The sequence below is a fragment of the Spodoptera frugiperda genome, chromosome 8 (assembly GCF_023101765.2).
Source record: "Spodoptera frugiperda isolate SF20-4 chromosome 8, AGI-APGP_CSIRO_Sfru_2.0, whole genome shotgun sequence".
Classification (NCBI taxonomy): domain Eukaryota; kingdom Metazoa; phylum Arthropoda; class Insecta; order Lepidoptera; family Noctuidae; genus Spodoptera; species Spodoptera frugiperda.
The window spans coordinates 11,519,479-11,535,381 of NC_064219.1; the positions used below are offsets into that span (position 1 = coordinate 11,519,479).

The window sequence follows — 15,903 nt, forward strand, 5'->3', positions numbered from 1 at the left end:
TACAAGTAATAAGTACATAATACAAAGTTGGCCAGCGCGGTAACCGAACGCGAGATACCTAGTTCAGCAGTCGTGTTCAGTTCACGATTACACGGGCATTAAGAATAAGAACGAAGTTGTTCGGTTCGGTACGACATGAGTCGTTGGAAAAGTTTCCGTGTGTGTAAAAATAAGTGGAGAAGGTAGGGGCGCGCTCGCCGCTCCACGTGCGACACGCGCCGCTGCTGTGGAGGCGGCAACTTGTGCACACGTGGCGCAGTCGCTGACTGCCGCCATTGTAGTGCAGCCTCCCACTGCAGGCACGAGATACTGTTGCTAATTACTTCAACTTTGTAGATAGGTATAGGTACCTATGGCGAGACTGATGGCAAATTTCAATAACCAATCCTAAATCCAACGGAATAATGTTCACGTGCATGTTCCATAAAATATTGCCAAAGTTATAAGGGACGTTTAAACAGTAGTAAAGTGATCACTTAACTATCGAGAAGTAATAAAAAATTATAATTATTATATTTATGTTTTTGACGTATTTTATCAGTGCTACTAAACTTTTTTAAAATTTCCCCTTTTAACATCGCTTTCTTGTGAGAAAAAACTAAAATAATAATTTTATTATTTATTGGATTTACACTTCCCTACGCTTTAATATCTTATTTAAAATAAATTAGTTAAATAAAGAAGAACGTTCGTTTCGATTTTCGACAATTACTTTGAAACGATTAAATGCATTTAGTTATATTTTTTTAGTGGAAAGGGTTTTATAGAAATAATGTCTGTCTATTTACTGATTCTTTTCATGCAGAAAATCAATTAATATTTTAAAAACACAGCGATACTTTTTTTTTACTTTATTTTAAAGTGGTCTAATATATGTACGCAATTACTTAAGCGAGACATAAAGATGGGAGAATTTTCTTTGTAGCTGGGATCAGGTTGCAACGTGTAAACTTCACGAACTAATGCAAAAACTTTGCAACATTTTTGTTGTTATTATTATGGTGAAGCTCCACCTAGACATAAATAAACCAAAGGGTAAACATTAGTGTAACCAAGTGAACTACCTAATCGGTCCATAGTACCCAATCTAGAATGTTTTGTCGTTTACCCGCACGTGTATATCCAAATCTTAAATCATTCAATGTCGAGACCTGTACTATGTACCTTATTATCATAACTTGTTTCAAAAGTAATAATTATGTTTTTCTTCGGACGGATTATGTAACTGTTGTAGCTGATCTCAAACTTTGGGTTTTCCTACGAAAGTTTATTTTTTTGCCAAATTGTAAACTACTTTTCTTATTTTTAACCTTTCGTGTATAAGACAACAATAGAAAATTCATTGTGTCTCGCGTAGATCTGCGTTCCGGCACACCACGAGTTGATTGCGATGGTTTGGATCTATATCACCCAGTGGTAAGTGGTCAGTGATGATGCAGCCTACGAGGGAGCAAGTATGTTTCAATGGTTCAATGCAATATATGTATAACACAATGTAAATAATAACAAAACATGTTATACTAATTTATGTACACAGCATACATGATAACATCTTTTTATTTCCTACGGGGAAAGGCGGGATTGGTAAAATATATAAATCTTTTTATTCATAGCATCATAGTTTGCAGTGTAAGTTGGAGTGGTAAGTTTGTAAGACTTGCAGCAGTAAGCTCGGCTGTGTGTGGGGTACTGGCGCGTGCCGCGGGCCGCGATATATACGGCGGCGGGCGGCGGCGCGGCCAGTGTGCCGCCGCCCGCACAGCCATGACGACGCCCGCCCCGTACTTGCTCGCGCTGCTGCTGCTCCTGCCCGGTGAGTACGATACCGCGCAGTGAACACGACCAGTGCATTTTATTATAAGTGATATTACAGTGGTGATCAATTCAATTCAATTCAAGGACTAGTGACAATTTTTAAATATATTATTCAAAATATTGGGTAATTTTAAGTTATGTAGCAGTGCGAAAAGTATTGATAGTGTGTTATCCAGTATAGATAATCTAGTTGACGTATACACTTGCTCAGAATGCCGAGTGCAGGTCGCCATACTTTGTAGGTCGGAGAAATTATTCCACTGCACTTAGTAAACACCTCGACCTCTGCTGACCCTGCAGCAGAAAAAGCAATATTGGCAATTCGATATCGGCCGGTAACTTTGTATGTCGCGGCGTCACGGGGCGCCAGGCGCTGCGCGGGCGCATGCTACATCTGCTGATAATGTACTCAATACATGACATTGACAACTATCAATAACATTTGTTTTCATTCTCGTGTTTCATTTACAAAATGTGTTGCACTCTGGAGCAGATATCTACTTGCTGAAAATTAGGTCAGGCGTTAACAATAATAGCTCGGTAGTGTTAAACTATTTCACATAATAAAAAAGGTAGAAATGAATAAGATGCGCGGTTTGTAATTTATAGTAACTATGAAATACATTAAAACTAGATAAACATAATTAAGTTATACCGGGTATTTAATACGCGTAACTACGACCCGTCCGGTACCCTACACCGTATGGTTGAAATCTCGTAGCTTTCGTAGCAGCCGCTACGGCTACGGACTACGAGCTACGATGCTACCGAAAATGAATTACATAAACGGGTTATTGTAAGATAAGGATTTAAGGGTTGTAAGATTTTAGAACATCTAAATATTTGTTTAGTATCAAATTAAAATAATTTAAATATGCAACACATTCTTCTAAGGTTTAGATTGTCATTAATATAATGTTTACACTGGATGGATAAAAATACCGTGATATTGCAGATTATACACAAACTTACACTTTTGTACCGTAGGGTAGAAATACATTGCATAAATATTTATGTCCAGATGTATTTCACCGTGTTAATTAATTAATTTGAATACAATTTAAAACAATGAAATGTCTTTGGAGTGTGCCAATGTAGATTTTTTGCTAAATCGTTGTAGATAAAACCAGATATAATAGTTTTTCTAACACCGTGTGTATTACAGACAATGGTTACAATGTTGGAATTAACACACGTTTGACACACGAACATTGACACAAATGTACACATTACAAGATTATTTATTATTTATTTGTACATTTGATGGTTTCAGATTGGCGGGTAGAAGGTAATTAACGAGTGTATAAGAGACTGTCGAAATAACGTGATGTGGCGGACTGAAGTAGTATGTTTACGGGACCCGAGGTTATCTCCCACAGTCGGCTTAGGAAAGCGGATTATTGATAAACCGGTGCTTACGTACACACTGCACCGATTGCAGTACCTCTGCACTCGGTATACACCGGGTTGCAATGTTTGTTTGTCACAAAACTGAGTAACATGGAGCTAAAAATATTAATTCATGAATTTTGTGTCTTTGGATATTTATTAATTGACATTTTAATTTTATGTTGTTGTAAAATAACATTAAATAATATGTTTTTTATTATGTTAAACAACTTTACTCATCTTGAATCAGATTATGTTATTTGGTAAATTGGTTCGTATCAATTTCACACATATTTTTTGTTTACTGTCAGTTTGTATTTCGTAAAACACCTGGTGTAGGTATGATGTTAGAACTCGGACAAAATTATGTATAATTTGCACATGTGATAAACATCTAGATGGATTAGTAGACAGAATAATTTATATTGTTGACTGTTGATGAAGCGAAAGAGGTATTTAAGATTTGTAGCAATTGGCGTTCCATTGTCTCCGCTTACCCTCCATGGGAGACAGGGGTGAGGTTATATATGTTTGTATGTAATAATTTATAACAGCAGTTATTTAGAGCACTGACACAAACTGGTGTCTCAGTAATTGGAACGTGGATGCAGGTGAAGTCGGAGACACATATATGTCCAAATAGTTGGTTCAGTTACACGTGTCCGCCGTGAGACGCAAGGTCCTAGGTACAATAACTCCGGTTACGTGTCGCACAAAAAACTCCAAGCCATGTCATGGGTTAATGTTATACTTACAAAAAACCATGTACTTTTTGTCTAATTATCGAGGACTTGTTATTAAAGTTTTAGAGCCTTGTTTTTTAACAATAAGTACTGCACTGACACAGATGGGAACACAATTGATTGTTGACATAAGTTAAATGATTACAATACCTAAGTTGGCAATACCTTGTCTAGCCAACGAACCAAACTGTCGGGTACGGAGTTCGCATACCATATAGGTTGGCCATTTAGAGTACCGTACGGATCAGGAGACATTCCTATTATTTCGCAGACAATACATAGACAGAACCGTTACTATGTGCCGAGCGGAATATCAACTACGTAGTTGTATAGCCGAGTGTAGCGCAGACGGTAGGCAGGTCAATGGTTTACACATGTAACTTGTGTTTTCATTGTTTTTATGTTGAATGAATATTTTATTGTTAATATTTTCCTGTATCGTGGTTTTGTTTACAAACACAAATTATATACTATTATGTGCAGTACATTTGTTCCGGGTAGGCTCCGTACAGGCGACGTGTTGCACGTCATTCAATAAGTATTGTGTTCTATTCAATATGAAACGCATCAAATGATGTAATTAGGATCCTGTAGTAACGCGGCGTAGGTATGATAATATTGTCACGTTAAGGTCATCCAGTATAAAGAAGCTATTTATAACAAGATTAATTAAATAAAACACATTTATTACGAACATTGAAGAAACCAGTTTTGTTTTGAGGACTACTACGAACACGGGTATTTGAAACAGGAAAATTATTAATACAACTATGAAATGAAACAAGGTAACATATAAAAAAGTTTGTCTTGGACACTCGGAGGTAACTGTTTTCTTTCTGGTGGTTGGTTGTGTGTGCCGTCCATATTGTCTGTGTATGTCTATCTTAGTTAGATCGTTATTTGTTCTTGCGGCTATTTAACGTCCGTGTGCTCGCAAGTACATCTCCAAAGCAAGGAGTTTTGATTCCGATTGCAGCATTGCAATGACAATATCATTGAGTTTTTCGATTTCAATTTTTTAGTTAAATCAAAAAGTGACTTTTGAAAGTCAAATAAAAATATCTGTTTGTCCCCTGGTGGTCAGGTTGGGGTCAGATGTAGCAGTGACCGTATCACACGTTAATAAATTGCATGATCGATAAGTTAAATAATAAAACAAAACGTTTCGGAACTTGTTTTATATATTATATAATTACGTTACACGTGTACGTCTGTAGTCTGTAGGTTACGTACAGAATCCGTTGTTATATTAAGTTAAATAAGATGTGCAGTAGCGGTGCAATAATCGAATGTTATTCTTTGCGTTGCAGCGTGCACTGCACACGTGTTCCCCGCGGAGCGATGTCGCGTGCGCGCGTTCCTCGAGTCTGGGACCGTGTGTGGGGTGGAACGCCTTGCCGACGGAGACGTCAAGTACGCCAGCTTCCGAGGAGTGCCTTACGCTAAGCAACCACTGGGAGAACTCAGGTTTAAGGTAAATACATTGTGTACTTACTTGTTATACTTATATTTCAAGATAAGGAGTCATTAATTTGTAAACATGACAGATTAATGCAGTAATAGTGCAGTTTTTACCTTTTTATTTTTTTAAGTCAGCTTTTAAACTGGTTAATATTTTATTATTGTTTTAAGAATTCATACTAATGTTCGATTACAATTTGGATGAAGTTTGGTGCAACACAGTACGCTTTGGGATTGTTATTATTTCTGAATCAGATAGTGGCCGAAGCGGAGTTAACATTAGTTCCATACAATGTACAAACGCCTCGAAACTTCACATCGGATAAAGGTTATGTTCAGATGATTTATTAGAAACATATGTATTGCAGGAGTTGGAGCCTGCGGAGCCGTGGGACTACCACTTCGCGACGGACGAGGGCCCGGTGTGCTACCAGCACGACGTCCTGTACGGACGGCTCATGCGGCCGCAGGGCATGAGCGAGTCCTGCATCCACGCCAACATCCACGTCCCCATGGAAGCTCTCCCGGACCAACATCCTGACGTCACGCTGCCTGGCCTGCCGATCCTCGTGTTCATACATGGAGGAGGATTCGGATTCGGTTCTGGTGATGCAGATCTACACGGGCCGGAGTATCTCGTCAGTAAGAAAGTCATCGTCATCACGTTTAATTACAGGTATATTAACATTTTCATATAGAGTAACTGCGTCTGCTTCCCGATATTATTTATAATTCTATGTACAAATAGACTTTAGCTCCCTGTAAATGTTAACGACAAACCCACGTGTATTCCCAAATAGGCATTGTATCAAACAACTGTTTCACGTTTCAGGTTAAACGTGTTCGGCTTCTTATCAATGAACACGACCGCGATCCCCGGCAACGGTGGTCTGCGGGACCAGGTGACACTGCTGCGCTGGGTGCAGAGGAACGCGAGGGCCTTCGGAGGGGACCCCACAGACGTGACGTTGGCCGGCCAGAGCGCCGGAGCCGTGGCCGCACATCTACTTAGCTTATCCCCAGCTGCCGAAGGGTTATTTAGAAGGTAGCCTTCCATTCTGTACTTATGTGATGCTATTACACTAGTGTTTGGTTCAGCTAATAATCAGCGTATCGAGCAATCGCAATCTTCATAAAATTTTACATACATAGTTGAAATTACGGAGGACATTGGTTAAGACTTAGTAAAAGTTCGTTTGTTATAAATACAATAATTGTCTTACCTGTGCAGCGAATAGCAACAGAAGTTACAATGTCGACTCATTTTCTGATTTCAGAGCTATATTAATGAGCGGAACAGCCACGAGTCCCTTCTACAGTGCCTCTCCTGCGTATGCGCAACTAGTTAGAAACATGTATTTGCAATTCTTGGGCATCACCTCGACTGACCCAGAGGACATCCAACGCCAGCTCATCGAGCTACCCGCCGAGCGACTGAACGCCGCTCACACCAAGCTTATAGACCAAATGGGACTAGTGACCTTCGGGCCCACCGTGGAGTCACCCCTGCCGGGAGTTACCACCATCATCGACGACGACCCAGAGGCCCTGCTCAATAAAGGGCGAGGGAAAAATATTCCTCTCATAGTGGGCTACACGAATTCTGAATGTGAAACCTTCCGCAATCGATTTGAAGCATTTGATCTTATCAAGAAGATTGCATCGCAAAGTATTCTGGTAGTTCCACCGAAATTGCTGTTCGCGACACCACAGGAGTCGTTGTCCAACTTGGTATCAAGAATGTTCGGAAGATATTTTAACGGAAAAATTAATATGGATGGCTTTGTAAAATCGTGTTCCGAGGGCTTCTACGAGTATCCCGCGTTAAAGCTGGCACAAAAACGTGCAGAACTTGATGGCACGCCCGTGTACCTGTACCAGTTCACGTTTGACAGTCCGACCAGCGTCATCAAGGAGGTCATGGGCTTAAGTTATCAAGGAGCAGCTCATATCGAAGATCTGACATACGTGTTCAAAGCAAACTCAGTGCTCGAGGGGCGGGAAGGCGCCGCGCAGAGCTTAGAAGATTTGCGAATGAAGAATTTCATGACGGACTTGATTGTCCAGTTCATGGCCTGCAGGTAACCTAGACATTTGTCATTCATACAGTAAATTAATCACAATATTTTTAATTCCCTAGGTATCACTATAATGAAAAATAATACTTTCTGTTACAGTAAACCGATTTGCGACGACAAGCAGTCTTTATGGCCGGAGGATAATGGCAATCAAATCGAAGTGATAGAAGCTCCCGGCGTGCTGCGGACCAACAGCAGGTCGCCGAGCCAGCTGGACGTGCTGGACTTCTTCGACAGCTTGCACAGCAGAGTCAACGCGGTGTGAGACTGACCCGGCGCCGCACGGAGCGATGTGTTTGATCAAAGACTCTGGTACAGCCGTTGGTGCGACAGTTTGCTATAATTTATTTAGGTTAAGTTTAATGTCACAAGTCTAGTCGGTAACTCACGTAATTTCTTGCCTTCGACTCAGTTTTAATGTTGCTTTTTTATTTCTACAAGTGATAAGTTTCATATATTTTTAAAGGTGGCATTCAGTTACAATGCTTTAATGAAAGTTTAATGAAGTCGTCCAAATGTTGTCGTATTTTTCAAATGACTCGTGTTTGAGACAAAAATTAGATATTTTTGATTTCCCATACATTACTACCTCGAGGTTTTATATAACTTGTATGAGCTAGTACTTAGATCTTAAGAGAAATCAGATTTTATTGTTTTAAAACTACAAGTAATTGTGGTTTGTTGTATTGTAGTGAGATGAGTGAGAGAATATTGTTTTATCACTTGCGACACAGACTTAGGATGTTTTTTGTAGAATATAATATTTTCACAACATGAACAATAAACGAAACATGACAACTAATGTAATAATGTTAGTAATAGCTACTCTAGAGTTATGATTTTGCAATTTGTATTTTAAGATGAGTTAGATGATTAGATCTTTGTGAAAATATGTTTGTACAGATCATTAGTAATGCGACACAGAAATACTAAAACTTGCACTACAGATACTGATTTCATAAATATAACAAGGATCACGTGTTGTTTCCTGGAAGTGGTTTGTTGTGGGAAACGTTTCGAATCAGTTCTTCCTTATAAATCTTAAACACATACAACTAGAAATGTAATACAAAAAAAAGGTAGTTTAACAAACTGTTAGCCAGTTACAAGTAGACTGATGGTGTGTGCTTTAGTATATCTGTGTTGCAAGCGAAGTAATGACACAATGAAGCGACTGATGTAACGTATTATTATTTAAGTGTACTTTTAGTGAATCACAATACATTGTAAATATTTCACTTTCTAATGTAATTCGTGTCTTCCCGTGCGAGCCGCTATGAGTACAATGATGCACACGGTCGCATGCTGAACGATTTAATAAAATAATTGCGACGGGCGGATATACATATTGCATTTTTATTATCCCACTGTGACAAGCAGAACAAGAGGGTCATGTTTCCCCTGGATTGCAAATTAAAATTATAGATTTAAATTAGCATAATTCTTATAAACACAATTCCTTTCTTGGTTTAATCTTTCGCATCCCAAACATATTGATACCAACTTTTTGGAAATATAATTGAGTTTTGAATAATGACAGCTCAGTGACACACATTCATGTTTTACAATGGATGATCAATTATTCTAAAATTAATTAACTATAAAGTTGGTATCCCTACTTATTAACCTTTGGTAAGTCTCGGTATGAAACGCAGATCCACACGAGAAACAATGTTTTTTTTTATTGTGCCTTATATACCGGCGACGATCTACGAGAGGTTAATTTACTAGTGCCTGCCCTATACGAGTACCTTATTAGAGTGCGTGTCAACTGTAGATAATCGGGAGAGTAACGCACTGGACATAATGGCTACAACATTACAATATTGAATATCACACATAATACACGCATTGTGTGTAAATACTGGAGTTCCCGTGTTGCGCGTGGCAGTGCAGCAGACTGCATTTTAACAAAACTACAGCAAACACACGTTACTAGTCACAAGACAACTTGTATTCCGTCGGGGTGTATCCGACAATTTATATAAATGCTGGTGTGCGAGCTGATAGTGTTGTTACAAGTGGTGGTGACCGGACAGAATGTCATCCACCTGGCCCAGGGCAGGCTGCGCGGGGTCGCCAAGGATGGATACGTGTCCTACACTGGGATACCTTATGCAAGTATTACAGGCACTCTGGGGAGATTCAAGGTCAGTTTACTATGAGTTTTGGTTCAAAGTGTATATGAGTAAATCGTGTACCAAGTGCATTACTAGAGACTGCACCAAAATACAGACAGTCTGGTTTCAAACTAGCATCATACATTTTCAGAGAGCAGGGATTGCTCCGTTGTGGCCTGACATCAGAAACTCCAGGTCCTCAACCTGTTCCTTGGTGTCGGATGCGGAGCCCTGTCTGCAACTAGATGTCCACGTACCGTCTGCGGGGGGCGGGAACTGGCCCGTGCTGGTGTGGGTGACGGGGGGCAGCGGCCCCTACAGCCCCGGCAGGATGGTGCACGAGGGGATCATCGTGGTCATTGTACATCACAGGTACGATCACAACTCAGACGTATATTTTTATTTTGAATATAGGATTTTAAATAATTACGTACTGTTTCAGGCTGGGGCCATCGGGCTTTTTATGTTTACGAGACGAGAATATTCCTGGTAACGCAGGAGTGAAAGACGCGGTGTTAGCATTGCGATGGGTGCGCGATAACATAGTTGCTTTCAAAGGAAACGCAGCCAAAGTCGTTGTAGCTGGGCAAAGCTTCGGCGCGGCCATGGTGGAAGCCATACTACTGTCGAATATGGCCCGTGGACTATACCACGGTGCGATACTGCAGAGCGGGAGTGCACTATGCCCTTGGTCTTTCAACTATGATGCGGAGAAACGGGCCATGGCTTTGGATAATGTGAGCGAAACGAAAAATGAGTTAGTGAAATCCTTACTGGATACCGAAACTGAGGACTTGGTGGCGAGAGGCAACAAACTAAATGTTCCTTATTTCCCATTCGGAATGTGCGTCGAAAAGGCATCAAAGAAAGAAGAGAGGCTGATGTTCGAAGCGCCCCGCGATATACTGGCGAGGAAGAAGAATGACACGGTGCCCATGATCATTGGATATAATAATAACGAAGCCTACGTGTTCGTGTCCATGCTGAGGGAGGCGAATGTGTTGAGAAGAATTTCCAAATCTGTCACTTTTCTGTTACCAGACGATTTAAAGTTTTTAAATGAGAGAGAACGGAAACAAACTGGTAGACTTATAAAGGATATGTATTTCAAGAATAATTTGACAATGGCTGCTGTGTTGGCGTATCACAGGTAATATTAATTATTCTTCGAGGACGTGACCGAGCGATGACGAGCTTATTAAAATGTTATGTAACGAGTTTTATGCAATTTGCACCTAACATGACAGGGACGCCTACTTCTCGAGCCACATCCACCGCAGCGTGCGTCACCATGCGGCTACTGCGTCTGTCTTCTACTACCAGTTCTCATACTCCGGTGACTTTGGGGTTCAGGCAGAGCCTGGAGTGCCGAAGAGAGGTGCAGCGCATTCAGATGAACTGGCCTACTTGTTCTTTGATGGAAATCTTGAAAGAGAAGAAGGAACTGTGCAGAGGCGCGTCATCAAACTATGGACGAACTTTGTAAAACATTTGTAAGTGTGTTTTTGTGTATATTGCGTTTAAGAAATGATCAGCACGAGTCCGTTTGACTACAACACAAAACATTATATACCTAATTGTCCTAGTTGTGGAATTTGGATGCAATTTATGGTTCACTACGAATGCATGGTTGCCTTGCAATATTACTTGTATTCCAATGTAATTTCCAGGAACCCGTCAGCCCAGAGCGATGTAAAGTGGGAGCCTACACAGCCTGATACATACCGTCTACTGGACATTGGCACCGAGCTGTCGATGATAGACTACCCTCATTCGAAGACATCGTACCTCTGGGATGAGATCTACGAGAAGTACTACTACACAAGGAACAGGATTTCCAATTAAATATAGTTGTACATTGCGCATTTTTATTTAAAAATGGATTCCCACAAAATTCGTTAATTACGTTAACCGTACAAAACCTAGCATAGTATGTTTTTGTTAGCAATATGTGAAAGCAGACTTCATAGCGGTTGTAAGACATAAATTAATTTGGAATGTATGGCAGGCATATAATCTTTTTAAATTATGAATAACCTTACTGGTAAATAAATGAAAAAAAAAGTGTCTAAAACCAAGGAAACTTGTGCGGAAACTAATTATCAATATGTGTGGGTCAAGCATTCGCAAATCCACGCCAGAAAAATTTATATATCGCCGATACTTATAAACAAATCAAAGAAAATTCTACAGAAACTTGTTTGAGCTTTCAACTCTCATTACCTATTGTAGTAGTCATTCTAGTAATAGTTATTTCCAGTTTTCACTGCTATATATGTAGAAACGACATTAAAAGATTGTTGTGCAGTAATCTTAGATGGATACATTCATTATTACTTTTTCAAAATTGCTTCTAGTTATCTTTACCTTTGAAATTGGTGCGATAAAGTACAAATTACTTTCGAAATGGTCTTCAGCGAGTATAATATTTTATTGCACCGAGCTGCTGTTATCTCTGAACGAGTCGTCGATTTTTGTTAACTATATTGAACACTGTGAGGTGCTGTGTCTATTAATTTATGTGCGTTACAACTAACTTATGTCATAAGAATTAATTACACGAGGTATGGAACAGCCACAGGTGGACGTAGTCTACGTACCTACGAGGACTACAGTAAGCGTTTCGATCGCATTGACCATTGCATGCTGCTAAAAAAGTTGTTGGTTGGGAATACACGGCGACCTGTATCGGTGGTTTTCCTCTTATATTAGAATAGGACTCAATCAGTTGTACTTCAGAGCTACACTTCCGGTTGAAACTCAGTCCCTTCGGGGGTACCTCAAGGATCCATTCTTGGTCCCCTGTTATTCATTTTGTTTATTGCGGATATCAAACAATGCTTTCATCATTAATATTTTACAGTATGCTGACGACATGAAAATTCACAAAGTCGTGTGTAATACGTCTGATGCATTTCAACTGCAAGACGATTTAGTTTTCAGGTTTACTGCAGCCGTAACAAACTCCAGTTAAATGTCTCTAAATGTTTCTTGTAGACATTCTCACGTCACACGTTGTTAATAAAGCTCAGTTACACCCTTAACAGTCACATCATTAATAGGGTCAGTAGTATAAAGAATTTGGGGGTTACTGTACACAGCAAACTACTGTTTGATGAACACGTAAATGGGATGGTTACTACGATAACTCAAGCTCTAAGATTTATCCTGCGCACCACAGCCTATGTCTAGTCTCTTAAACCAGGTTGAATTATATATTGTTCTTTCGTTCGCAGCCATTTAGAATACGGCTTTCTGGCATGGAATCCGCAATATGCTATTTATAAATCTCGTGGTACCATTTTCTGCCTCTTGATATAGATAGCTGACATAAGTTTTCAAATGAGTATCGCAGATGGCCACGTCGACTGTCATGAACTTGTTACTAACATATCATTGCGCACGAATCTGATAGGATTTCGACAGCGACATATTATACTAAATGTACCTTCCTTCCGCATCGAGTCGCTATAGACGGAATGCGTTCTCAATAAGTAGCGCGCGTAACTTTAATGAACGCTTAGAGCTAGCTTTCTTGTTTCAAATTGTTTTGTAGTTTTCATCTTTACCTACTTCTAAAATTATACGTGGAGGCTTGTAATAATTAGCTATCTGTCTTCAGTAAAATGTAATAAAAATAAAATAAGAAAAGTATTTTGAAAATGAATAAGGCTTAGTTTTACTATTTTAAAAATACTACCGTTATAAGTACTTATGTGTGTTATTTTTGTGACTAATGATTTACAAGATATACCTAAAACTCTATGATGTGCATTTATTTTTAGACACAAGATACTTGAGTACTTTATAAAACAGTCGGTAAATAAAAAAAAATCTTTTTTTTCTTAATGGCAAGACTAGATATAATTGATACACAAATAAATTATACCTATTTAATTAAGATATATATGCAAATACATACATATTATTATAATAATTCAAAATAATTTTAATGTTTAGGATAAAAATATGTCTTGGTAATGACAATAAGTATGTACCTACTAATTAACAACAATATTTATTATTAGTCATTTATAGGCAGTTGTCTGTTCTTAATTGTCACCCACATATTATATAACAACTATATCACATCACGGAAACCAATAAAGGATTTGAATTACATATTTGTTTTCCTTAATATCCTGAATCGTACCGCGCATCTCATATCACCTTGTATCTTGCAACAACTGTTGTACCGTGTACGTAGTGTGTTTAATACCTATAGCAGTGTGAGCAGATAGCAAAACTAATTAATTAGTCGTTAATATTTGCCAGTGTGTCATATGTTTGTTGATACTACGGCAGTCTTAACTGCACGTGAACAAACTTCGATGCAGACGCACACAGACAAATCAAATATTTAACAGAATGTCACAATAATGTAAGGTACACACTGATCAACCAGCCTCCGCAGGAGATACCGGACGATCACCGGCCTCCGAGAGCAAGGGTAGCTCCCCGCCCGACCAGACGACAGACCGACGGCGCACTCATCCTCAGTAGGGCACCATTAGGACCGATGTCCTGTTCGCAGCCGGCTCGAAGCCGGTGGTTTTAAATAACAAAGAGTCTGATATTCCGTCTCAACTCACCCAGGGCGAGAGGAGTCATGTAATAATTAACCTCCCTCTAAAAAAGCTAGGTAGGTCCAACTTCGATAAACTGTTGGCGGCAGTATTAAATCAGAAAAAATAATCTTTAAAATTTCAAGAAAAGATACTACATCTTGAAAGGCATTCTGGTCCTCAGTCGTCCATGGGCGACACTGGTCCTTACTATCAGGTGTAATAAAAATTAATCAATTAACAAATACGTTACATATGAGCGTCAATATTTTGAAAATGAATATGGCTTGGCTAAGTTTTACTATTTTCAAAATATTACCGTTATAAATATGAATCACGTGTCTTCAAATAACATATTTTGCTGACCAATAAAGCTCGAGATACCATATTTATGAATTGCATTTATTTCTTAGACATAATAAAAAAATAATACACATTACTTAACTATAGTGTACAACAAACAGCCAATATTATCGTACATTTCACTTGTTAGCTTTAGACCGGTGGGTCTTATGGGTGGGCTATCCACGTCACGTGATTTGACGAAGGCAAGCGACAAATTACCAGAGGCCGCCTACAATTACCACTTCGAGGACTGTTTTTACTGTTTCGATGCAAAATGCAATGCATTGATCATTTGACCCTCGCAATCATCTCGTAACAACTGCTGAAAGAAGTATCCTGTAACAACTAGTAAGCAAACAGTTGGTCTAATTAAAGTTTCTATGATGACTTGGATCCATCTTGTACATACATAGTAATATGTATTTTTTTTATTATGTTTTTAGGGCACTCCTAGCCTCACATAAACAAGGCAAGCTACTGACGCACATAGTCAAATTATATATTTTTCAGAATAATTTACTTCAACAGATAGAGATATACGTCATTCGTATTTTTGTACTATTTCAGCAATCATTATAATGTACTACACACACAGTACTCAATCAAGCTAAACGGTAATTACAACATTCTCTAAATTAAACCAATTCTTTCTCCTAGCCTTCTAACTAGGTTAGGGTCAGCGCCGAGACTTAATCAGGTTCGACTGAATGACAGCATTTCTCATGGAGCAATTTCTACCCGCCCTCTAATACCCGCTAAGGATACACTGTAGGGTAATATCGTCAAAGACTTCTGGGCTTCATACCAGTCTTCAGTCAAACTTTAATAATAATAATCTATACTAATATTATAAAGCTGAAGAGTTTGTTTGATTGTTTGTTTGTTTGAACGCGCTAATCTCAGGAATTACTGGCCCGATTTGAGTTGGATAGCGCATTTATCGAGGAAGGTTATAGGCTATAAATCATCACGCTACAATCAATAGGAACCGAGCAGAGCGGGTGAAACCGCGCAGAAGTAGCTAGTAAAGATATATATTTAAATTAAAATTGTTCAACGGGCCTCTGCGAGTTGGCTTCGGCCCCTCGTACGCCTTCCAAAGGTCCGGCACCCTGTGGTCCCGTGATTAAGTAAAGAACAAACATAATAAAGATAAGATATATAAAGATAGAATAACACGAGAATCTACTAACATTATTTTGGAATGTGCGGGATGTGTGACAATATCATTAGCAATATAGACCCCGTATCCTCGTCATTATAAAGACCATTTGTTAAATAAATGGCCGATCACACTGACACTACAGGTGTGCTCTAAGCCTTACATTACAAGCAATCATCGTTTGGCATATATATATGCAGCCCGTAAGTGCTGAGCGGTAAACTG

At 39.1% G+C, this 15,903-nt stretch overlaps 3 protein-coding genes across 13 annotated transcripts in view; 2 read left to right on the forward strand and 1 right to left on the reverse strand.

Moving 5' to 3' along the window:
• Positions 1–15,903, reverse strand: part of LOC118275672 (serine/threonine-protein kinase D1) — a 95,606-nt gene that overhangs the window by 27,028 nt on the left and 52,675 nt on the right. The window lies entirely within an intron of this gene.
• On the forward strand, positions 1,655–8,830 carry LOC118275677 (juvenile hormone esterase). 2 transcript variants are annotated; one of them, XM_035593737.2, is made up of 7 exons: positions 1,686–1,813; positions 3,089–3,103; positions 5,258–5,421; positions 5,777–6,084; positions 6,241–6,453; positions 6,686–7,489; positions 7,586–8,830. In XM_035593737.2, the coding sequence occupies exons 1-7, from the start codon at positions 1,765–1,767 to the stop codon at positions 7,749–7,751; spliced, it is 1,719 nt and encodes a 572-aa protein (XP_035449630.1). In that variant the 5' UTR covers positions 1,686–1,764; the 3' UTR covers positions 7,752–8,830. The 2 variants fall into 2 exon arrangements, with proteins under 2 accessions (XP_035449631.1, XP_035449630.1); XM_035593738.2 differs by lacking the exon at positions 3,089–3,103 and having other exon boundaries at positions 1,655–1,813.
• Positions 9,157–11,491, forward strand: LOC118275680 (carboxylesterase 5A). 2 transcript variants are annotated; one of them, XM_035593741.2, is made up of 5 exons: positions 9,157–9,636; positions 9,758–9,978; positions 10,049–10,756; positions 10,854–11,099; positions 11,277–11,491. In XM_035593741.2, exons 1-5 carry the CDS (start codon positions 9,475–9,477, stop codon positions 11,449–11,451), a joined length of 1,512 nt encoding a protein of 503 aa, XP_035449634.2. In that variant the 5' UTR covers positions 9,157–9,474; the 3' UTR covers positions 11,452–11,491. The 2 variants fall into 2 exon arrangements, with proteins under 2 accessions (XP_035449634.2, XP_050551518.1); XM_050695561.1 differs by having other exon boundaries at positions 10,872–11,099.